At 42.8% G+C, this 25,272-nt stretch overlaps 1 protein-coding gene across 1 annotated transcript in view; it reads left to right on the top strand.

Annotated features, from left to right (window-relative positions):
- LOC121586013 (t-SNARE domain-containing protein 1-like) overlaps positions 1-25,272 on the top strand; it is a 128,682-nt gene that overhangs the window by 58,065 nt on the left and 45,345 nt on the right. The window contains exons 5-10 of the mRNA XM_041902427.1: positions 75-165; positions 287-361; positions 799-855; positions 3,811-3,978; positions 14,263-14,335; positions 22,107-22,189. Coding sequence (XP_041758361.1) covers positions 75-165; positions 287-361; positions 799-855; positions 3,811-3,978; positions 14,263-14,335; positions 22,107-22,189 — 547 coding nt within the window. The remainder of the gene's footprint in view (positions 1-74; positions 166-286; positions 362-798; positions 856-3,810; positions 3,979-14,262; positions 14,336-22,106; positions 22,190-25,272) is intronic.

Below are 25,272 nucleotides of genomic sequence, written 5' to 3'. Positions count from 1 at the left end.
TTCTTTCTTTCTTTATTTCTTTCTCTCTATTTATTTTTGTATTTCTCTCTGTCTCTCTTTCTCTTCATTTCCAGACATTCTACACAGCAGCAAACCAACAAAGTCATCACCAGCACCAGTCAACTCATCAAACAACTCTCTGACATCATCACTGGCTCTACACGGGTTAAAAATCTAAATTATTTCATCTATTTCTCTAAACTTTGTATCTGATTTGGATAAATACAAAGAAGCAGAGACATGAATTAAGATAATTGTCATTAATCTTCTTTCTTTGTTTTCACAGCAAGATCGTCTTCGCCTGACTAGACTTAAGACAGAACTCTCGGAGTCGGTTCAACGTTATGGAGATCTGCAAAAGGTGCCCTTGCATTGCCTCTTGTCTTCTCATCTGTTTAGTGGGGTGTTGTTCTATAGAGAGTGGTGCCCTTGCATTGCCTCATGTCTTCTCATCTGTTTAGTGGGGTGTTGTTCTATAGAGAACGGTGCCCTTGCATTGCCTCATGTCTTCTCATCTGTTTAGTGGGGTGTTGTTTGATAGAGAACGGTGCCCTTGCATTGCCTCATGTCTTCTCATTTGTTTAGTGGGATGTTGTTCTATAGAGAACGGTGCCCTTGCATTGCCTCATGTCTTCTCATCTGTTTAGTGGGGTGTTGTTCTATAGAGAATGTTGACCATGTGACATGGAAAATAAAGAGCTGATTTGCAACACGGCTGCAATATACAGTATGTTTTACAATATTAACTAAATGCTTCTCTCACGCTCTTGTGCTCTCTCTCTTCTTGTGTCTCTTCAGAAAATTGCAGACCGTTCGAGGGCCTTGCTACCCCCGGCACAGACAGAAATGAAGCAGGTGAGTTTGATGCATAGTGTATCAGTCTGTAATGGCCTTTGTTCCATTGTGAAGGTGACAACGCTCATTAGAGACAAAGATAATAAGCTTGGCCCTCCTTGTTTGATTGCCTTCTCATGAGAGGTTCTTTTGAAGCTTTGTCTAGTGTCTCCTCTCTTCTCTTCACTCTTCTCTCAGTTCTCTCCCCCTCTCTTCTCTTCGCTCTTCTCTGTTTTCCCTCCCGCTTATTAGCCATACACCCAAGTCCCTTCAATACTGCTACAGTTTTCAACAAGTTGCAGACTCATCTGTATTTTTCTGTCAGTTGAAAAGTTCAAAAGGGACAGACACATTTTGGGTTGTATGTATTTTCTGCAGGACATAGTTGTTCCGGCTGCATCAACACAGAATCAAATCTTCCCATCTCTTCAGGGGAGGAGGTTGTATGATAAGAGATCTGTGATGGGATGATCCTGCTTTTTTCACTGAGGAAGAGAGACGGGTGAAAGATAGGAAGAGAGAGAAAGATCGAGAGAGGGAGAGATCAGAAGAGGAGACAACAGATAGGTCGGTATTGAATATGATCCACAGACAGTAAAAAAAGGACGAGATGGACTCTGATACCGTGTGACGATTCTATCCATCCACCTTTTCTTACGCTTTCATGGGTAACCAACACTTTCAGACTACTGAGATGGAAAAATTAGAATTCAATCTAAATTCAATCAGACACCACAGAAATAGACGGACTCACTCACATACAGTGGTAAATCATGACAATTTGTATGTCTATATTAGGATTTATACTTATAGTCATGGGTTATACCATGTAAAAACTGGCTTGAGGTTAGATAACAGGTATCATGTTGATACACCAGAAAGCATCGTGTCTGGAGACCTCTCTCTCTCTCTCTTCTGTGTAACCCGTGGTTCTTTCCCCGAATCTAAGGAGTATTTTGTCTCCCGTGGAGACATCTAGTACAAATGATCAAATGAGATATATATCCTTCTTAGAACACCTTTGGGGACAGGAGAGGAGAGAGACAACAAAACAACAATACCCCAAAGTAATTTGTTGTAAGAGATGAATGAACAGTGAATCTTTTTGAAGGTGTCACATTTCAATGAGTTCTAAGAGGGACTGAGTGGATTCTTTTTACCTCTTCACAATGCAATTCAATCATGATTGAATTTATTCATACATTACACTGGCAATAACAACACTGAAAACTGCACTGATCCTTATCAAAAGCACTCAGTAAAGCTAATGAGAAACCCAGACATTCTTTATGATGCACTGTGTAGTGTTACTGTGTTGTAGGTGACACTATATTGCTGTACACTGTAAAAAAATATATTAAAAAATGTTTTTTTTAAGGTAACTTACTGGCATCCAGTTACCTGTAAGTTACTATTTTAAAAAATGCACAGTATATTACTGTAAATTCAGAATACATTTTTGTGTGATGTCTCATTTAGCTGTTCATACCTGATAGCTAGGCTGTCATTGCCTGATCTTCATCTCACCTTTTAAACTTTCACTATAATGTCCTGGAATAATATCAGTACGATCATGTCAAGTAGAGCGCTGCCTGAAAATCAACGCAAATAGCTATAACTTATGTTGATGTTATTGAAACATATTTCACATTTTCCTGAAAGTGTTCTTTTTTGAAATCATACTCAAATGACCCGCTGGAGAATAGACAAACTCAGGTATGTAGCCCTACTGAAGACACTAGTATCAAGGTTCTCCTTACACACCCCTGAACCCTACAGCACCAGGACACCAGAGGCTAATGTATTAAGGCTTATTTTCTGCTGAATCAATTTTATTTCATTATGCTGGTTTAAGAGGAAAACGTCTCAGACTCCAGATATAAGGACAGGTTATGTAACAGTGATTACCTTCAGTGAAGAAATTAACTTAATTGGCACGCCATTCACATTCATGAAAAAAGTTATTCATTTTTTCATAAACATGAATAAGGAATATTTATTCTCAAATTACTACATTTCTGCAGTTTTAGGGACAAAGCAGTTGGTCTATAATTTAGTATAGCCCAGCCAAGAGACCTATACCTCGGATGTCAGTAACACTACTGTAGCAGATGGTGCATATTCACTGACAACAAAAAGCAAGAACAGCACAGAAGGTAGAGCAGATAGGCTGTGTGGTCGACATTGAGTGGGTAGACCAAAGACACTGGCCCTCCTCTAGCCCCTCTAGCCCCTCCCACCTCCGTACTGAAGAAGCTACCCACAGTAAGAGAGGAAAGAGAGGAAGATGTGCTGTCTGTGCTCTAGGACAGGATGATTGGATGATTCACAATGTGGGCAGGAAAAACAAAAGCCACCTCAGGGTTTCATCAATGTCATACATATGCAATTAGGGGTCAAAATTTGCAGATCAATGTGCGCCTCTTTCAATGACCGACTCCCACGTTTCCATTGAGTATGCTGAAAGGAGAGCGAGCTAAGTAAACTCTCTGCACAGAGAAGAAAAGGGTCCTAGTCCTTTTTGATCTGGACTTGGGTAAACAGTGTGAAGAGGGGGTGGCAGTTGGCTAAAGTGATATATCTAAAGTCTTTATCATCATCGGTGTGAAACATTCTAGTTGTGTTGAGGTGAAATTGTATTCCAGGGGTACAGGATGTTTTCCCCCTAGTTACTCTCCGGTTGACTCAGGTACTGTGGCACAGACGACCATGAGTCCGCCAGGGGTTAGCCCTGTGCTGTGAACCACATTGTCTGACCTAGACCTTTAGTGGAGTCAGGCAGAAAGAGGTGCAGGACAAGCACCTGCAATGCAAGTTGGTATTTTCAAAACAAATCTAATTATAATGTTATCTTCTTTGCTCTTGTTTACATGTTTGTTTGTCTGTCTGTTCCTGTGTGTGTGTGTGTGTGTGTGTGTGTGTGTGTATGCGTGTGCACATGTGTGTGTGTGCGCTTATGTGTGTGTGTGAGCACAGAGTCCCCAGACTCCGTTTGCAGAGCTGTGTGAGGAGGGGGGTCCCCTGTTTGGCGACGCAGCAGAGAGCTCCGAGGGGGATGGACAGGAGCAAGCATTCCTCTCAGAGATCAGTGAGGAAGATGTGGAGGCCCTTCGCCAGAGAGAAGAGGCCCTGATGCAGATTGAGGTATGGAGCTCAGACATCCACATGCTGTACCTGAGTTTACAACACCCTGCCTTAACGTCTCAGTGTTCCTGAGGAGAAACGGGCAAAAACGTTCAGCTTTCCAATGGCACCATGGCTTTCAAATGAATGGTTTGCTATCTGAAGTATGCAGTGTTCAAAGTGAGAGGTGATTTAATCTATTTCTCAATAGAAAGGGCAGTAAGTGCATCTATCCAGCATCAGCTTTGAGCCGGTAGCCGTGTCTTTAGTTGAATTGTTTTGAAAATTACAACACTTTCCAGCCAAAGTGCCCAGAGTATCCTTAGATTGCATTGAGAGAGAGAGAGAGAAACACTATGAATTAACAAACTAAAAAACAAACAAACGTTCTGATAAAGCTTGTCGTTTACAAAGTGGCCAGAGAGTGCATTGCCCCGATGCTATTTTCTTCAGAGAGGTCAATAACAACACTCTACTTTATAAATAGACACTCAGCCAATCCCAGACTACACCTCCTATCTGGGCAGCCTATTAGTATTATGTCCCAGTACTGAAGCCGTTTTCACCGTCTCTTCTGCATATTAAATGTTACCCAATTACCTAGGTGCCTTTATAGGCCTGTTTGTTCTCTTACCTAAGCGTGGATGGAATCATAATGTTCACCAGACTTCGTTTCAAGGCTCATTTTGAAATACAAAGCATCACACCATGTAACTCCAGGGTTACGTCCCAAATGGCACCCTATTCCATATTTAGTGCACAACAAACCCATAGGACTCTGGTCAAAAGTAGTACACTATATAGGGAATAGGGTATCGTTTGGGATGCAGACCAGGTCTGTCTCCACCCAAACAGCTGTTTTCCTCTCTTCCGCCGGTGTCTGAGACAGATGTGGAACCAGATAGATGTGAACTCTAAACGACAGGATCGCTCCGCTGTGGGTGACATAAATGGATCTGATTTCAAAGAGGTTTCAGATATTTGTTGTCATCATCGGCATCTCCTGATGTTAGGTTTATCGTATGGGACCCTCAGCATATTTGGTGTGCTCTTTGGAGAAAACTTTTGAGAAGAAAAAGAAACACTCTAATTGCTTTAATCAACTTGATTAAGTGTTGTGATAACATATGGACAACATTCAAGAAAGCAGGCCAGAATCTCACACAGCATGCTTTTGAAATGACAACATGATATAACCCATTCCAGCTTTGAAGGGAGTTTACAATTCACTGCAATGTGTGAAAAGACTTGAAGACTAATAACAATATTTTTGGGGCCGTTGTATGTATCTGTAGTCAGAGTCAGACCTTTCAGAAGTTTAACATCGATGTTCAGAATCACCTAATCTAGCCACATCACATGAGCCTTTGTCGAACAAGAATGGAAAAGTAGCAGCATCAATCTGTCCTCATTGAGTAGCACAACACCACCAAACTACTGAATCAGCCTCAGACACGACTGACAGCGTAATTTGTGTGGAGCGGTCTGAGATGGAGGTAGTCATGATGATAGGTTGTTCAGGTAGGCACTGAGATGGAGGGAGTCATTTGATTGGTAGCTCAGACAGGGTTATCTGGCTTCTGCTTTAGTCATACCCACACGGATAAATGTCAGAGTGACTTCCCTGGCAGGTGCTGAGGAGCCTGATGGTGAACCCTGGTGAGCCTAATAATATCTGACAATGTGCTTTTCCCTGTCTATACCCCCCCTCTCTCTCTCTCTCTCTCTCTCTCTCTCTCTCTCTCTCTCTCTCTCTCTCTCTCTCTCTGTCTTTCTCTCTCTTTCTTTCTTTCTTTCTCTCTCTCTCCTCTTTCACTCTCTATCTCTCTCTCTCTCTCTCCTCTCTCTCAGTCCATCTCCCTGAGGACCTTAAGATCAGTTTCTGTCTGCTGTTATCCAAGTAAAACGCTATCAGCACTTCCCTTCTGAGAAAATAATAAGTTGATCTGTTGCCCGGGGTAGTTTGCATCCCTCAGTGTGTGTGTGTGTGTGTGTGTGTGTGTGTGTGTGTGTGTGTGTGTGTGTGTGTATGCACTCAGACAAGGCGTTCTCGCTGTGAATGGGAGAAAAAGAGTGCAGCAGTTTTCAAACAGGGACCGATGGGGAACATGGGAGGTTACTGTGGTTCTCTCCTACTGACGGAAAAAAGTATTTAGTCAGCCACCAATTGTGCAAGTTCTCCCACTTAAAAAGATGAGAGAGGCCTGTAATTTTCATCATAGGTACACGTCAACTATGACAGACAAATTGAGAAAATAAAATCCAGAAAATCACATTGTAGGATTTTTAATGAATTTATTTGCAAATTATGGTGGAAAAAAGTATTTAGTCAGCCACCAATTGTGCAAGTTCTCCCACTTAAAAAGATGAGAGAGGCCTGTAATTTTCATCATAGGTACACGTCAACTATGACAGACAAATTGAGAAAATAAAATCCAGAAAATCACATTGTAGGATTTTTAATGAATTTATTTGCAAATTATGTTGGAAAATAAGTATTTGGTCACCTACAAACAAGCAAGATTTCTGGCTCTCAGAGACCTGTAACTTCTTCTTTAAGAGGCTCCTCTGTCCTCCACTCGTTACCTGTATTAATGGCACCTGTTTGAACTTGTTATCAGTATAAAAGACACCTGTCCACAACCTCAAACAGTCACACTCCAAACTCCACTATGGCCAAGACCAAAGAGCTGTCAAAGGACACCAGAAACTAAATTGTAGACCTGCACCAGGCTGGGAAGACTGAATCTGCAATAGGTAAGCAGCTTGGTTTGAAGAAATCAACTGTGGGAGCAATTATTAGGAAATGGAAGACATACAAGACCACTGATAATCTCCCTCGATCTGGGGCTCCACGCAAGATCTCACCCCGTGGGGTCAAAATGATCACAAGAACGGTGAGCAAAAATCCCAGAACCACACGGGGGGACCTAGTGAATGACCTGCAGAGAGCTGGGACCAAAGTAGCAAAGCCTACCATCAGTAACACACTACGCCGCCAGGGACTCAAATCCTGCAGTGCCAGACGTGTCCCCCTGCTTAAGCCATTACATGTCCAGGCCCGTCTGAAGTTTGCTAGAGTGCATTTGGATGATCCAGAAGAGGATTGGGAGAATGTCATATGGTCAGATGAAACCAAAATAGAACTTTTTGGTAAAAACTCAACTCGTCGTGTTTGGAGGACAAAGAATGCTGAGTTGCATCCAAAGAACACCATACCTACTGTGAAGCATGGGGGTGGAAACATCATGCTTTGGGGCTGTTTTTCTGCAAAGGGACCAGGACGACTGATCCGTGTAAAGGAAAGAATGAATGGGGCCATGTATCGTGAGATTTTGAGTGAAAACCTCCTTCCATCAGCAAGGGCATTGAAGATGAAACGTGGCTGGGTCTTTCAGCATGACAATGATCCCAAACACACCGCCCGGGCAACGAAGGAGTGGCTTCGTAAGAAGCATTTCAAGGTCCTGGAGTGGCCTAGCCAGTCTCCAGATCTCAACCCCATAGAAAATCTTTGGAGGGAGTTGAAAGTCTGTGTTGCCCAGCGACAGCCCCAAAACATCACTGCTCTAGAGGAGATCTGCATGGAGGAATGGGCCAAAATACCAGCAACAGTGTGTGAAAACCTTGTGAAGACTTACAGAAAACGTTTTACCTGTGTCATTGCCAACAAAGGGTATATAACAAAGTATTGAGAAACTTTTGTTATTGACCAAATACTTATGTTCCACCATAATTTGCTAATAAATTCATTAAAAATCCTACAATGTGATTTTCTGGATTTTTTTTTCTCATTTTGTCTGTCACAGTTGACGTGTACCTATGATGAAAATTACAGGCCTCTCTAATTTTCTTAAGTGGGAGAACATGCACAATTGGTGTCTGACTAAATACTTTTTTTCCCCACTGTACGCTAAGGATACACTGCTGTTCATATGACACACCAACACTGGGATCAGTCAGGAGGAGTTTAACACCATAGACATATAATAACCATATTGAGTGTACCCATGAGGGTGTGTAGCACATGGGGATGTGTGAAACTTACTCCTCAGCCTGAAGTGTCCCCACTTGCGCCAGCGTATAGCTAGCTTTTCTCGTTGCGCCGACTGGTAAGACTCTTCAGGAGGGCGGTCACGTGTGCTAGCAAGGCAGAGGTCCTGGGTTCGAGCCTCGGTGTGAGCCGAATCAGGAAGAAGTGGTGCTCGCTAAGCAAGCAGCTTGACGTCCTTTACAGGTGCAGTCAGATTACTGTGGTCTGAGAGGCTTTATCACCGTTCTAGTCATTCTATGTTTAACATTCCTCTGGGATGGGTAATTCAATTTAGCCCTATCGTCCTTGACTACCATGATATTATTATAAATGCTCAGAGAGAGAGACTGAAGATAGACTATGAGGTAGTATCAGGCGTCGGTGGCGGAGGTTTATTCTGCCTCTGTACTGTCAGCTCCCAGCTGCCCCTCACACACACCGGAGATCATTTCATCAAAATGAATTCATAAAAAAGCTCAGGGCAAAGCAGAGGACAGCTTTCAGGGGGAATCTGAATACAACACCTGGCCCTGGGAAGAGGGAAAAAACGGCAAAGCGTGTCTCTCCTACCAATGCACCCACAGGACAGTGAATCTGATGCTCTGCCCTGGCAGACAGGTAGCACCCCTACATGCAGCTCTCAGGTGTGGTCATAAAAAGACGAACAAGTGGTTCAATAAGAAACCAAAACCTTTGTCATCATCCAAAACCGATTGATTAAATCTTGTACATGATTTGGCAGTACGTGTAGGAACAAACTGCAACATCAATGGTCTGCATAGCACAGACCTATAGCAATATGTGGGACTTCCATGGATGTTGCAGGATTTCCAGGGTTGTGGAGTAACTGATTACAAAAAACTGTAACTGTAATCACTCACGTTACCAGCAAAAAATATGTAATCAGATTACAGATACTTTGGAATACTAGATGATTACATCTTGGATTACTTTTACATTCAGAAAGGACGTTTGCGAAAAAATTAGTTATTGCACCTTTCTGTTTTCTCAATGACATTCAATTCAGCATTGAAAAAAAGGCGCAAGTTAAAGTTTGTTCCACCTGAGCGAGTCTGACCACAATTCAGAGACCACTATGATGACACACCAAATGCGTTTGATGGATATTTTTTGTCTTCTTCTAATTTAACATAATTAGATTACGTTACTGAGTTTGGGTAATCCAGAAGTTACGTTACTGATTAACATTTTTGACAGGTAATCTCACCATAAAAGGCTATGCATATAAAATACACACCTCCCTAAAAGTGACCGTATTGTGGAGGAATTACATAAACAGGAAACGTGTGAAGAAATCACAACGACATACAGTCTCCTCCTCATCATGGAGACTCACAAACATAATAAATCACAATATCAATATAATAAATAGACAACATACATCACAACACAACCTCAACAAAAACCTTTAGCAACCAGGATTCACGCAACAGGAAACCATAAAATGTAAATAAAAATATTGTCATTCTGGCCATGCCTTAGGATGCCCTTCGGTTCATATGCTGTGTATCTTCTTTAGTGTGTGTTCTGGGGTGTTAGGTCTTTGGACAGCTGCAGCAAAGGCAACATTTGATTTTACATTATAAACCGTTTATTCAGCAAGGGCAAAAAAGGGACATCTCACGCTCCAGCCCTTTGAAAGCAAGTGCATGTGGGAAAATGTCATCGTTTTTCCCAATTCTTTTCACCAGTAAGCGTGCACGTAAATCTGCTTAACAGTTTTTCTGCTGTGGCAGTGACACTGTGTCCTGTTGCCCGATGCCTTTGGGCTGAGGTGGGAGATGTGGAGAGAATCTCCTATCAGTGCTTAACACATTTATCAGAAAGAGAGGGAGAGTAAGAGAGAGGGAGGGAGGGAGGGAGGGAGGATAGAGGGAAATAAGGGAGGATGGGGATAGAGAGAAATAGAGAGAGAGAATGGTAGAGAGAGAAAGCGAAAAGGAGGGAGAGAAGGGGAGGGTGGAGGAAAGAGAGAGAGAGGTATTTTGGTTCACACTTTCAGCCTCCAGCTTTCTAGATGGTTGTAGCATGGATTTACATGATCTTCAGTGTTGTAATGCTTTGTCATACGGGGGTTGCCATTTCAAGGTACTTTCATGTAAAGGTGATGACAGCTAAACTGCCTTTGTATCTAGTCTACAGAAGATTCCTTTTCAACTATTGATAATGACAGGGAGAAAGGCCACGATCCATCGATCATCTTCTGTGCGTTTTATTCACATTGGCTGCCTGATTGAAAGTCATAGCAGAGAGTGGACTGGCGCTGAGCTTTCAATGAAGAGAAGAGAAGTAGCCGTCCGTTCAAAATGAGAAAGATGAGTGACCGTGCAGCGGGAAGAAGAGAGGAGAAAATGACGAGTGTTGACAGCAGATGATGAGTAATGTGACTGTGCAGGGTGAATACAACATCATCTCAAGGTGCCAGGATAGGAACAGACATGGCAGGGCAGTCTGACTTGGTCCAGCTCTTCAACCAGTGTCTGTCTGCACCTGAGAGCCAACATACATAGCACTACTCCACCTCACCCCATCTATGTTCATACAAAAAGTATAGATTTGATAGAAAATCCTCAGACAGCTATTTCAACAGACATATTATCTCTCTCTCTCTCTCTCTCTCTCTCTCTCTCTCTCTCTCTCGCTCTCTCTCCTCCCCTCTGTTCCAGTCTGGTTGACAGGTATGCTCTCGTTCCTCGGCTGGTACACAAAGGACAGGAGGGTGGCTCACCTGTTGGAGGGTGACGGAGCGAGCCCTGAATCTCCCAGACTCCTCTGCAGGGGGCGGTGCCAATGCCAGCCACCCATCAGAGCTTTGAGCCGTGCGGCTGCGTTCGTTCGTTCGTCGTGGCTGAGCTGCATCCGAATGAGGTCCTATTTCTGGTGCTGCTGATAATTTACCTGGAGGAGGAGGGTATCATTTGCTTCACTGCCTCACAGTTGAGTTACCTCCACTCCGCAGACACCAGAGGTGATCTCTACACCTGGTCAACTCTAACTCTCACAGGAACTTCAATTCCAGCATATTCATGTCCTTCTAGAGTTTTGCTGGTCCTGTTTGAAGACGGAGTCATTGTTTGGGACTTCATGCATGTAATGTTGTCTTCTCAATGCCTTCATATGTCCCTCATCTCAGCACGACAAGGACTGCCAACTCAAACCAGCTCAAAAAAGACTCCAAAGTGTCCAATGGAAACATTAAAAACATAATGGGCAAACAATTTTCTTTCCATTGTGATCTTGATCCTCAAGTTTTAACATTTGGTAACATATTATATATGAGCCATGACTGAGATGGATCCCACAGGATACATCAGCTTTCTACGGAGGAGATTACAGTCCTATTCTTCCACTTCCTCCTTATTTAGTGTGCACTAAAGCACTATCAGTACACTATCAGCCAATCGACTGGTCTTGTCTTCAGTTCTGTCAGCCAATCAGCATGTTTGAAGCCTTTGGAATCAACCTGCAATCTCTCATGGCAATGCTCATATCAGCCAATCGTCAGATCTAATTTCTGGCGGTGTCATCCCGACCCAGACTCTTGTTAGACCTCAGGAACATGAGGAATGGAACAGCAGTGGCGACCGGCGGACCTGTCAGTCAGCCACTTGTTTTTGTCTCCTTTATCTCAGTGTGCAGTTTAATTGTGTGTCTGGTGTTGTTACGGTGGCCTCTGTGTCAGATGGAACTGATGTCTGCATCTCTGTCTGACATTTATTTCTCATGAAACAAATACAGGCCCCTCTGCCTCTTACAAGAGCTCTGTTTGTTGGCTGTCTATTGCATCACAGAAACACCATAACGACAGATGTGGTATTGACATGAAGAGTCAAACAAGACTTCTACATACTGTCAGTGGTGGAAAAAGTACCCAATTTTCATACTTGAGTAAAAGTAAAGATACCTTAATAGAAACAATGACTAAAGTAAAAGTGAAAGTCACCTAGTAAAAAAAGTCTAAAAGTATTTGGTTTTAAATATACTTAAGTGTCAAAAGTAAAAGTGTAAATCATTTCAAATTGCTTATATTAAGTAAACCAGACGGCACTATTTTCTTGTTTTATTTTATTTACAGATAGCCAGAGGCACACTCCAACATCATTTACAAATGAAGCATGTGTGTTTAATGAGTCCGCCAGATCAGAGGCAGTAGGGATGACCAGGGTTGTTCTCTTGATAAGTGTGTGAATTGGACAATTTTCTTGTCCTGCTAAGCATTCAAAATGTAACGAGTACTTTTGGGTGTCAGGAGTATGGAGTAAAAAGTACATTATTTTCTTTAGGAATGTATTGATGTAAAAGTAAAAGTAGTCAAAAATATAAATAGTAAAGTCAAGTACATATCCCCCCAAAAAACTACTTAAGTAGTACTTTCAAGTATTTTTAATTAAGTACTTTACACCACTGCATACTATAGACACACTGACATGGGATATTTCTTCACCACCATGAATTATGAAAGTGGAGCTGAATTGCTAGCAAGACTACCAATAGTCTTGGGTGAGAGTAGGATTCCAGTTCCTAATACCTTAAGACCTTTTCCCAACATTTGTCTTTCAAAGGACTCCGGTTGTCTTTTGAGGTCATTGTGCTGTTGTCTATGGATGATTAATTCAGAGTGTACAGGAAGTGCAGCAGAGCATATGGAACATAGCCTGTCCCCATCCCAACATGGGTCAACCCTCTCTGGGGGACATTATGTATGGTTGGTGGGATGGGTGTGGGTGTGTGGGTAGACTGAGACCCTCCTGTTGAAAACAGAGTGAACCTGGGGCTGGGAGGCCAATGGCGGAAGAGTGGCCATGAGCTTAATATAACCCTGTAAAATATGGAAAAGCGCACACATCTGGCCCTAAGCCTGCCCACTCCCACTCCACCCCCAGGCAGGCAGGGATCTGAACAGAAGACAGCCCATCACTCTCTCGCTCTCTCTCTCTCTCTCTCTCTCTCTCTCGCTTTCTCTCTCTCTTCTATTCACACTCTCACTCATGACTTTGTTATAGCGTTCTGTCATTGTAATGAACTGAGTTCAGATTGCCAGCAACCGCTTTGCCAGGTAAAATAAATGTGTTGTTATTCTATTCCTGTGTGATGGAGAGGGTTACCCAAAGACGAAAGCAGCAAGAAAGTCTTTAGCGTCATGAGGTTTTGCCAGAGGCCATTTTTGATCCAACCAGATGGTGTTTGCCAAGAGCCAGGATGGCTGCTGCCAGTTTCCACAGCAATATCAGACACCTGTGATGGATGGCCCAGTGGGTGAGGCTATACAAACGCAGCTGTGATTGCATGGCGCTATAATGGAGGAAAGGGGGACCTGTGAGAGGGAGATAGACAGAGGTTTTATAAGCCTTCATATTGCTTTGTGCTGATACACAGATTCAAAGCCAGGAAACTGGGGAGGAGGGAAAAAAGTGCAGGTCACCCAGTGTGGTAATTCTCTCTCTCTCTCTCTCTCTCGCTGTAGTGGCCAGACTGCACACTGACTGAAATGAAAACAGACGTAAACAACACTCTATCAATTACTGTGTCCATACACGTTTATATCGTTTCATATGAAACACAAATTTACATTTAGTTTTTAAGGGGCTTAGTGGAATGGATTTTAAAGGGGCAGTTTAGTCAAAAACTAGATTTATGCTGTATTTTATAGATATTTCCACACTATGTGGTTGGAATAATACTGTGAAATTGTGAAAATTAGGATAATACCCTTTTAGTGTAAGAGCTGTTTGAAAAGACAGCATGACATTTCAGCTTGTTTTGCATGGGTGGAGTTCACCAGGTGGTATAAGTTAATAGACCAATAAAAAAGAGTGTTTCAAACCTCTGCCAATAACAGCCAGTTTTCAGGGAACATTTCCCTCTCATTAGACTCCTCCAATAAGGTCTCTCACTCAAACCACTCACAGACAGTCCTACCAAAAATGTTGATGAGAAATAGCTTCATGCTAAGAAGCTATTTTTGTTTCTTTTTTACCATTTTAATTGAAAACAATCAAAGTATTTAATTGTTACCAGGAAATGTTTTGATATTGAAATTAAAAACGGCTGCATTGGACCTTTAACTTCAGAGAGTAGTTTCAATATATTTCTTGAAATTGTTTAGTGCTTTGACTTACAGTACATATCCCTGTCTATTTTGGGGAATCCATTGGGACTATAGAAGAAGAAAGCCTGGGGAATGTGGATGGCCCATGACCTCTAGCGTAGAATGTATTTATTTAACCCTTCGTTGTCTGTTTCCTTTACAGAGGGACATGCTGGATGTCAGCCAAATCATGCGCGATCTGGCCAGTATGGTGCACGAGCAGGGAGATGCCATAGGTGAGACATCACGTGTGTGTGTGTGTGTTTGTGTGTACGCGTGTGTGTATTTATGATTGCCTGTGCTCCTGTGTGCAGTCATCCATATCTACATATTACTCTGTCTGTCTTTTCATCTCTGTGTCTTTGTAATCCCTTTGATATGTTGACCAACTTTCCAGCATCTCTTTCATCATGACATAGCAGACTTAATTAATCACCTTAGGACTCCCATCGATCAAACCATCTTTTGAACCTTAACACATAATAAATGTTTGCTTGAGAGACAGGTGGGTTACAATAACAGCATGTCCCAGTCTTCTGTTATTGATAAACAAGTCCCGCAACCCAGCGCTGATCTAGACTTGGCAGAGAGAGGGAGAGTGTGGTTCAATGCACAGACAGACAGAGAGATACAGGACAGACAGAACAACAACACCACCATCACCCTGCAGAGAGATGAACTAGAGACAGGAGGGTTGATATGGAACACTAGTCAGGGAAAGAGAAAAACAAGAGAAAGGAGGACAGGAGAGGGGAGATGTACAGATACTGCAGCAGACTGGTTGGAAGAGAGAGAAAGATGAACAAGGGACGCATAAACGGAGCAGCATGACTGATCATACTTGTTCATATCAGTGTGTGTTCCAAACCAAATTTTGCTGTACATGTGTCTATGGTGTGTGTGTGTGTACCTTTGTCTGTGACATATGTGTGTGAGGTTGAGATCTCATAAATGAAGTAAAAGGATTCTACTTCTATTCTAATTGGTTCATTGTGTGGTAGAGTGGCCCTGTGTCTGGCTGCTTTAATCAATCCAGAGTATGATCACCTTTTCTTTTATCTATTTTCACATTTTCTTACTTTTTAACTGTATTGTTAGGAAAGGGCTCGTAAGTAAGCATTTCACAGTAAAGTCTACACTTGTTGTATTCAGCGCGTGTGACAAATACAATTTTATTTTATTGGAATTATACTTTAGACTCATGCCAAGTTTCCAACTCTCACAGACTGAATGCTACAAGAGAACAGGCAACAGGCAATGAGAGAGAAACAAAGAGGAACTGGAGAGCAATGCACAATCTATCCTGGATTCTGTCCATAATTAGGGTACTTAACATTTAGAAGAGTGAATAATGTTCAGCCTTATGGAAGAGAATATTTAAACAAATGGCCCTTTTGTTTCCTAGAGAAGTTCTGGATGGCGCTGACTCCGTGAGTTAGGGCATAAATAAGACTTGTTTGTTGTTTGGCCTTTAGAGATAGGGTTTTCTGAGGTGAACAAGCAGGAGGAAATCTCTCCTTTCAACTTCAGTGTCCCTCCTCGTTTCTCTCACATGCGGTGCACAGGGAAAATAAGAGGAAATAAATAGTGGCGAGTTCATCTGAGGATATAGGGAGGATATATTTGAGTATGATTATGAGGTTATACATTGTGGATACATTGAGACTGTGGATACATTGAGATTGTGGATACATTGAGATTGTGGATACATTGAGACTGTGGATATATTAAGACTGTTGATACATTGAGACTTGATACATTGAGACTGTGGATACATTGAGACTCTGGATACATTGAGACTGTGGATACATTGAGACTGTGGATACATTGAGACTGTGGATACATTGCGACTGTGTATACATTGCGACTGTGTATACATTGAGACTGTTGATACATTGAGACTGTTGATAGGTTGAGACTGTTGATACATTAAGACTGTTGATACATTGAGACTGTGGATACATTAAGACTGTTGATACATTGAAACTGTGGATACATTGAGACTGTTTATACATTGAGACTGTGGATACATTAAGACTGTTGATACATTGAGACTGTGGATACATTGAGACTGTGGATACATTGACTGTTAATACATTAAGACTGTTGATACATTAAGACTGTTGATACATTAAGACTGTTGATACATTGAGACTGTGGATACATTAAGACTGTTGATACATTGAGACTGTGGATACATTGAGACTGTGGATACATTGAGACTGTGGATACATTGAAACTGTGGATACATTGAGACTGTTGATACATTAAGACTGTTGATACATTAAGACTGTTGATACATTGAGACTGTGGATACATTGAAACTGTGGATACATTGAAACTGTGGATACATTGAGACTGTGGATACATTGAGACTGTTGTAGAGGGAAGTGGAAAATTGGTGTGGTGGGAAAGTGCTAAAGTGTGTATGGATGAACATGATGGCTTTAAGAGATGGTGGAGGTGGTAACTGTGAGAGGGTGTTCAGCTCACCAGTGTACAGAGTGAAGGTGCTATGTCCAAGTACCTGAGAGCTGTACTACTCTACTGCTGTAGTCTTTTTCACATCCATTATGGACCACAGACATAATGTGTCTCTCTCCCATCCAACCTTGAAATAGAATCAGGTAAATTGCCTTTTTGCTTTTCTATAGCTGCAGTGCACATGGTGAGATATTTTTTTTAATGTGTGTAATAAAAACTGTGTCTGAATAAGCTGATGGGGATTTAGGGGAGTAGGGGGGCTGGGGTGTATGGAGGTGTCCAGAGGAGCAGGGGGGCTGGGGTGTATGGAGGTGTCCAGAGGAGCAGGGGGGCTGGGGTGTATGGAGGTGTCCAGAGGAGCAGGGGGGCTGGGGTGTATGGAGGTGTCCAGAGGAGCATGGGGGCTGGGATGTATGGAGGTGTCCAGAGGAGCATGGGGGCTGGGATGTATGGAGGTGTCCAGAGGAGCATGGGGGCTGGGATGTATGGAGGTGTCCAGAGGAGCATGGGGCTGGGGTGGATGGAGGTGTCCAGATGAGCAGGGGGGCTGTAGAGGGGCAAATTGAGAAATCAACAAACCCAGGAAGTTTGGATTAGTGCTTTTTAGAGGGCGTGGAGATGACAGTAGCTTCTCTGTGACAAAGCCTCTGCTTCCATGTGGTGACACACTCGACAAAGCCACAGGTCACGCTGTGCCAGGACTGATACAATCAACAACAACAAAAGAGACAGAGAGACAGAGAGAGAGACAGAGATAGAGAGGCTAGACGAGTGAACTTGGGTCAATCAGAGCTAAAGTGGTTTACTCATTTATTTTACTGTCTAAGTATTGCGTGTTAGTGTCATGGTGGTTAGAGTACAGCATGTTTCCAGTCTTGTGGTTTTTGGGAAGAACCAGCGGAATACAGTGGTTTTCAGATAAGAGGTTATTATGTGTTGATTTAGTGACATTTACTTACATGTCCTTATAATACCCAAATACATTGAGAATGTGGTGAAAATTAATTGTAGCCATGTTTGACAGCTTATGCTTTTCCCTGTTGATAATATGTTTTTCTCCCTAGAAATATCTTGCATATCGAAGACAGAATTAGTGGAGCATGGTGTGAGGGAAGTAAAGGCTTGTGGTGTGTGTGTGTGTGTGTGTGTGTGTGTGTGTGTGTGTGTGTGTGTGTGTGTGTGTGTGTGTGTGTGTGTGTGTGTGTGTGTGTGTGTGTGTGTGTTTTCTTGGCATATCATTGTCTCAGAGGTGGCTCAATTGGCTTTGTATTAGCATACTATCTGCGTTATGATTCTTTGCGCAATTAATCAAGCCATGTCCTACAGATATAGGATATTAATTTGAGTCAGTTTGCTACAGCAGGAAAATAATCCTATAGCAAGAGGAAATGTGAATTATTATGGCGATTATAATTAATTGATTTATTTATATTTTTATGGGAAATCTCAAAGTGGAAATTACAAACTTTAAAACTCCAATACATTACTCCTGCAACAGGGAAATCAGATTAAGACTCACCATCTGTATCTGTGTGTCCAATATTCACATATTGATTGATAGAGCACATGTGAAATGCATCTATATTTAATTTCCTCCAAACTCATTTGATGTGATTGACATGCAAAGAGATGTACACAAGCTATAATGGCCATGGTGACTCTCTCTCTCTCTATTTCTCTCTCTCTCTCTCTCTCTCTCTCTCTCTCTCTCTCTCTCTCTCTCTCTCTCTCTCTCTCTCTCTCTCTCTCTCTCTCTCTCTCTCTCTCTCTCTCTCTCTCTCTCTCCTTCTCTCTCTCACAAACACAAACACACTCATATCTATTCACAGTCAGCCATACAGAACCCAATAATATCTTGCACTGCCAACATGTTACAAGCTTCACGTCAGCGGTCATGGTTGTCCGGTCTGCTGCTCTCTCGATTCCATCCCCTGCTATTGGACATTTTGGATCTATTCTTTTCACTCCCCCTCAGATGTGTCTCAGTCACACCATCCTGCTGACCAAGCACAATACTCATAAACAGAAAAACACACAGTGACCTGAGTGACCTGAGTGAGAGTGATATATATATATATATATATATATATATATATATATATATATATATATATATATATATATATATATATATATATATCAGTGGGGGAGAACAAGTATTTGATACACTGCCGATTTTGCAGGTTTTCCTACTTACAAAGCATGTAGAGGTCTGTAATTGTTATCATAGGTACACTTCAACTGTGAGAGACGGAATCTAAAACAAAAATCCAGAAAATCACATTAAATGATTTTTAAGTAATTAATTTGCATTTTATTGCATGACATAAGTATTTGATCACCTACCAACCAGTAAGAATTCCGGCTCTCACAGACCTGTTAGTTTTTCTTTAAGAAGCCCTCCTGTTCTCCACTCATTACCTTTATTAACTGCACCTGTTTGAACTCGTTACCTGTATAAAAGACACCTGTCCACACACTCAATCAAACAGACTCCAACCTCTCCACAATGGCCAAGACCAGAGAGCTGTGTAAGGACATCAGGGATAAAATTGTAGACCTGCACAAGGCTGGGATGGGCTACAGGACAATAGGCAAGCAGCTTGGTGAGAAGGCAACAACTGTTGGCGCAATTATTAGAAAATGGAAGAAGTTCAAGATGACAGTCAATCACCCTCGGTCTGGGGTTCCATGCAAGATCTCACCTCGTGGGGCATCAATGATCATGAGGAAGGTGAGGGATCAGCCCAGAACTACACGGCAGGACCTGGTCAATGACCTGAAGAGAGCTGGGACCACAGTCTCAAAGAAAACCATTAGTAACACACTACGCCGTCATGGATTAAAATCCTGCAGCTCACGCAAGGTCCCCCTGCTCAAGCCAGCGCATGTCCAGGCCCGTCTGAAGTTTGCCAATGACCATCTGGATGATCCAGGGGAGGAATGGGAGAAGGTCATGTGGTCTGATGAGACAAAAATCAAGCTTTTTGGTCTAAACTCCACTCGCCGTGTTTGGAGGAAGAAGAAGGATGAGTACAACCCCAAGAACACCATCCCAACCGTGAAGCATGGAGGTGGAAACATCATTCTTTGGGGATGCTTTTCTGCAAAGGGGACAGGACGACTGCACCGTATTGAGGGGAGGATGGATGGGGCCATGTATCGCGAGATCTTGGCCAACAACCTCCTTCCCTCAGTAAGAGCATTGAAGATGGGTCGTGGCTGGGTCTTCCAGCATGACAATGACCCGAAACACACAGCCAGGGCAACTAAGGAGTGGCTCCGTAAGAAGCATCTCAAGGTCCTGGAGTGGCCTAGCCAGTCTCCAGACCTGAACCCAATAGAAAATCTTTGGAGGGAGCTGAAAGTCCGTATTGCCCAGCGACAGCCCCGAAACCTGAAGGATCTGGAGAAGGTCTGTATGGAGAAGTGGGCCAAAATCCCTGCTGCAGTGTGTGCAAACCTGGTCAAGACCTACAGGAAACATATGATCTCTGTAATTGCAAACAAAGGTTTCTGTACCAAATATTAAGTTCTGCTTTCCTGATGTATCAAATACTCATGTCATGCAATAAAATGCAAATTAATTACTTAAAAATAATACAATGTGATTTTCTGGATTTTTGTTTTAGATTCCGTCGCTCACAGTTGAAGTGTACCTATGATAAAAATTACAGACCTCTACATGCTTTGTAAGTAGGAAAACCTGCAAAATCGGCAGTGTATCAAATACTTGTTCTCCCCACTGTATATATATATAACTGAATTTGGGTCCTGCATGCTTGAGGTTCGGCACTGCATTGATGGGCGGTGAACCAAACATTTGTTTTTAATTTGGAAAAGAATTGGATTTAGGTTTGAATTAGTTCTCTCTGGCTACAATAACTATAGTTACTATGGTGTGCATTGGAATAAGACAAGTCATTTGGATTATTGAAAGACTAATAATTGGTTGACTTCTGTAATGTTTAGAAAATTAAATGTATGACGGTGTATGATGGAGTATGACTTTTGAAAGCTCCGTTCTCAGTTTATTCTCAAGCCATCGCAATGGTGACAGCCAATGAGGAAGTAATTAAACATAGAAATGAAATTAGGATGTTGTGCATCATCAAAAGAGTCACTCAAAGAAAACTCGATATATTGCATCATCGATCAAACGTGATGCTATTTACAGTGCAGTGACGGAGATTGTGTGTGCATCCTTTTTCAGTTTATTAACGATCTAGTGTGAGTGATTATGTAAATGGGAGATATACAACTAAGTTGGTCTATCTATGAACACAGTTGTGCGTTGTTCTAAGATTTTGAAGGTTCAGGACCATGGAGAGTGCACTCATACGAGCAGCTCAATCGGAGCGATGAGATATTATGAGGGCTTATTGATGTTTCCACATTGCTCACATAACACTACAACACAACTACTGTATGCTATGGTGTAGGGGTGTGAACGTTTAAATGAAATTGTGATCCTTAACGTTAAGAAATATCCCTAACCGTAGATGCAGAAAGTAAACAGCATAGTGGGTCAATTTCCGTAACAACTAAGAGCGTTGAAGTGCGAGGCTCAACTTCTCTGCTGTTTTGGTGCACTGGCTACCATGCTGTGAACAGCGTTAAGTGAACCCTTGCACATGCGCAGATACAGTGTGTGACTGTGTGAGAGCGATGTGTTGCATCTCGCTCATCTCAATATCCTAGCCTATTTATTCTTGCAAGCCAAGAAATTGCGAGATACAGCATTCCGTTGCGAGATACAGCTTTTGATTGCCAATAGATAGGCCTAGTGCACGGTTCTGACTCTATCTGCCTGGTGGCCGACCTGCCTATACTCTGCCCCTCCCCTCTCTCTCCATCCCTCGCTATCTCGCTATGAAAGATGCAAGTGTTTGTGTTCTCGGAAGTACGGCAACTAATCAGTCTCCTCCATTCCAAAAATACAGGATCTTAGGAGTCGATTCCTTGCGGAATCTAATTTTGACACTCAGAAATGGGAGTCGACACCGGGAGTCGACACCGTCGCAGGGCAAGGAGCAATCAATTATTTTTGAGTCGACTCTCCACCACTACGTCATTGTCGTTAACAGTTGAAGAAAATGCAGAGAAAGGCAAGTGACAGCAACGAAGTCCTGTATGGCAATACTTTGAGAAGTTAAATGAGCAGGAAATGCAAACTTTGCGAGGTGGAATTGAAGTATAGTAATGGTGCAATGCTGGCAGCAGCGCAGCTGCATTGTGATTATTATTATTAATTTTTTTACCCCTTTATCTCCCCAATTTCATGATATCCAATTGGTAGTTACAGTCTTGTCCGATCGCTGCAACTCCGTACGGACTCGGGAAAGAAAAAGGTTGAGAGCAATTCGTACCTGTATGGTTCTTCTATTACCACTACCACTGTAGAATGAGAGAGTACCCCAGTGTGCTTCAACCTGGTAAGAAAAGGTCCTAAACTGGAGGACATGTTGTACTGTTGCTATGAAGTATAATCATTATATTTACCATCCTTTCATGTCTCTTCAGATAGCATTGAGGACTACATTCAGACCACCACATCCAACGTGGAGTCAGCCAATCAGGAGCTAGCAAAGGCCAGCCATCACCAGGTGCAGTAGTGTCCTATTTTCATTGTCCAGGTTCAGTGATGTGTGCGTGTGGGTGTGTGCATATGTGTGTGTACTTGCAGGCGGGTGTGCGGGCAGGCGTTTATGACAACTAAGTGCAGTTCCTGTATATTGCCATATCTGTGTATTGCTGGTGTTGACATAACATTTTAATAGAGATTTTCAGGTGTCATGCTGACACATCTTTTTACAGGATCAGTAAGACAAACATGATTTCAAATAACAGGGTTTGCTATTTCATTACTAATTTATTGCGTTCATTATGATGCTGTGGAAATAACAATAAAGATAAAATATTCATCTCATATTTTATCAGCTTTTGCCTTAGCTAAATTAATTGGACTGATAGAAACAGTAAAACGGTAGCCTGGAGTATTATAGGAAAATTAAACAGATATACAACACTGAACTCCAATTCCATAAACAACTGTTTCTTCCACCAAGATAATGATTATAAGGTTTCAATTTCATCATACAAATGAATTGACTAAGAACGGAAATACATGAATGTGCATCAGACGGTAGATTATGATTTCTTTCTGATTTCTTTTGAGTGACTCTCATTTCCATTTGGTAGCACGTTCACAAAATGCCCAAGGTTCATTTTTTGTTCATTTTCCTTGTGTATATTGACTAGCAATTTTATGTCATACTCCCCCCAACCCCCCCGTCATCCTTGCTTGAATTATATCACAGGAGGGCTAAGAAGTCAGTGTTTGTAGCATACGCCTGTAGTGTGTAGCCCTCTGGCTATCCTAAATAATATATTGACAAAAGTGTCTTTGGGTTAATAAAAAGGTCACCTTTTTTGTTACTGGTAGTAGATAGCTTCACAACACCCAAACAGAGTGAGGGTTTATGACCCTGATACTCTGTCTGCAAACACACACACACACGTCATTTAGTGACTTACAGTCAGTGCATTCATCTTAAGATAGCTAGGTGGGGCAACCACATATTGCAGTCATAGTACGTGCATTTTTCCTCAATAAAGTAGCTATCAGCAAAGTCAGTGCTAGTAGGGGGGTACATGGGAGAATTTGGGAAGGTTGAACACCAGGCAGGCTGCTGCGTTCTGGATAAGTTGCAGGGGTTTGATGGCACAAGCGGGCAGTCCAACCAGCAGCAAGTTGCAATAGTCCAGATGGGAGATGACAAGTGCCGGGTTTAGAACCTGCGCCACTGCCTGTGTGACGTAGGGTCGTACTCTACGGATATAGTAGAACTGAGCCCTGGGGGACACCAGTAGTGAGAGCACATTGTGCAGACACAGATCCTCTCCACGCCAATTGGTAGGAGCGGCCTGCCAGGTAGCATGCAATCCAAGAGTGTGCAAAGCCTGAAATTCCCAGCCCTGAGAGGGTGGAGAGGAGGATATGATGGTTCATCGTCTCGAAGGCAGCGGATAGATCTAGGAGGATGAGAACAGCTTTGGAGGAGAGAGAGTCAGCTTTGGCTGTGTGGATAGCCTCTATGACACATAGGAGAGCAGTCTGATTGACCCGTCTTGAAGCCTGACTGGTTAGGGTGGAGGGAATGGGGTTGAGCGGGCAGTATTTCATCTGGAGAAAGAGGTCAAGGCATAGGGTAGTCTCTGTGTGAGTGGGACAAGTGGACTAAATGGACTGAGTGAATGTGGAGCGGATGTCATCAACCTTCTTTTCAAAGTGGTTGACAAAGTCGTTTACGGAGGGGGAGGGGGGTGGAGGATTAAGGTGGGAGGAGAAGGTTGAAAATAATTTCCTAGGGGTAGAGGCAGAAGCTTGAAATTGAGAGTGATAGAAAGTGGCTTTAGCAGCGGATACAGAGGAAGGTATAGAGGAGGGAGTGAAAGGATGATACGTTCTCAGGAAGTTTAGTTTTCTTCCATTTTTGTTCAGATGCCCGCAGCCCTGTTCTGTAAGCTCGCAGTCATTCAGCCAGGGAGCAGGAGGGGAGGGCCGAGCTGGCAGGGAGGAAAGGGGACAGTGAGAGTCATAGGATGTGGAAAGCGAGGAGAGTAGGGTCGTAGAGGCAGAATCAGGAGACAGGACGGAGAAGGATTTAGCAGAAGGGAGAGATGATAGGATAGAAGAGGAGAGAGTAGAGGGAGACAGAGCGAAGATTGCGACCGCACATGACCTTCTGGGTAGGGGCTTAGTGGTTAGGGTTGGAAGAAAGGGACACAGAAAAGGAAACAAAGTAGTGATCAGAGACCTGGAGGTGGGTTGCAGTGAGATTAGTAGGCGAACAGCATCTAGTAAAGATGAGGTCAAGCACATTGCCTGCCTTGTGAGTGGGAGGGGACTGGGAAAGAGTGAGGTCAAAAGGAGGAAAGAAATTAATCGAACGCCAGGAGGTTGAAGTCGCTCAGTACACTGAGTGGTGAGCCACCATCAGGAACTTTACTTATCAAGATGTCAAGCTCATTGAGGAACTCTCTAAGGGCACCTGGTGTGCGATAGATGACAACAATGTTAAGCTTGAGTGGACAGGTGACAGTGACAGCATGGAATTCAAATGAGGAGATGGACAGGTGAGTGAGGGTGGAAATAGAAAATCTCCACCTAGAAGAAATGAGTAGCCCTGTGCCACCACCGTGACGACCAGATGCTCTCGGGCTATGAGAGAACACATAGTCAGATGAAGAGAGAGCAGCTGGAGTAGCAGTGTTCTCTGGGGTGATCCATGTCTCCGTCAGGTCCAGCATAGGCTGAGGGGAACTCAGCATTTCTGACGGAAGTTCCAAATGCTGCTGGAGACCAGGAATTCCACATGGGTTGTGCGCGTAGGTTACACTAAAGGGGTGGGGAGCGTCTGTAAAACCTACAGTGAGAGGAGCGAACAGGTTGACAAAGCTACAAAAGAGCAAAATGAGATCATCTGAAAATAACTAGGTAAGGTACTCAAGTAAGAGAGTGGTGTGTATTCTTCCTCTTTCCTTCATCAAACAACTCCTCAGAACAACTCTGCAGAACCGTCTTTGTTTCAGTGACGAGACCGCCGCTGACATGACCACCGCTGACACAGCTGCCGCTAAAAAAAACAGGGGAGGCTGAAGTACTAACAACAATTGCTAATTGCCT

The sequence above is a fragment of the Coregonus clupeaformis genome, unplaced genomic scaffold, assembly GCF_020615455.1.
Source record: "Coregonus clupeaformis isolate EN_2021a unplaced genomic scaffold, ASM2061545v1 scaf0071, whole genome shotgun sequence".
NCBI lineage: Eukaryota > Metazoa > Chordata > Actinopteri > Salmoniformes > Salmonidae > Coregonus > Coregonus clupeaformis.
The sequence above is the reverse complement of the archived record's forward strand: the minus strand, read 5'-3'. Positions and strand labels throughout refer to the sequence as shown.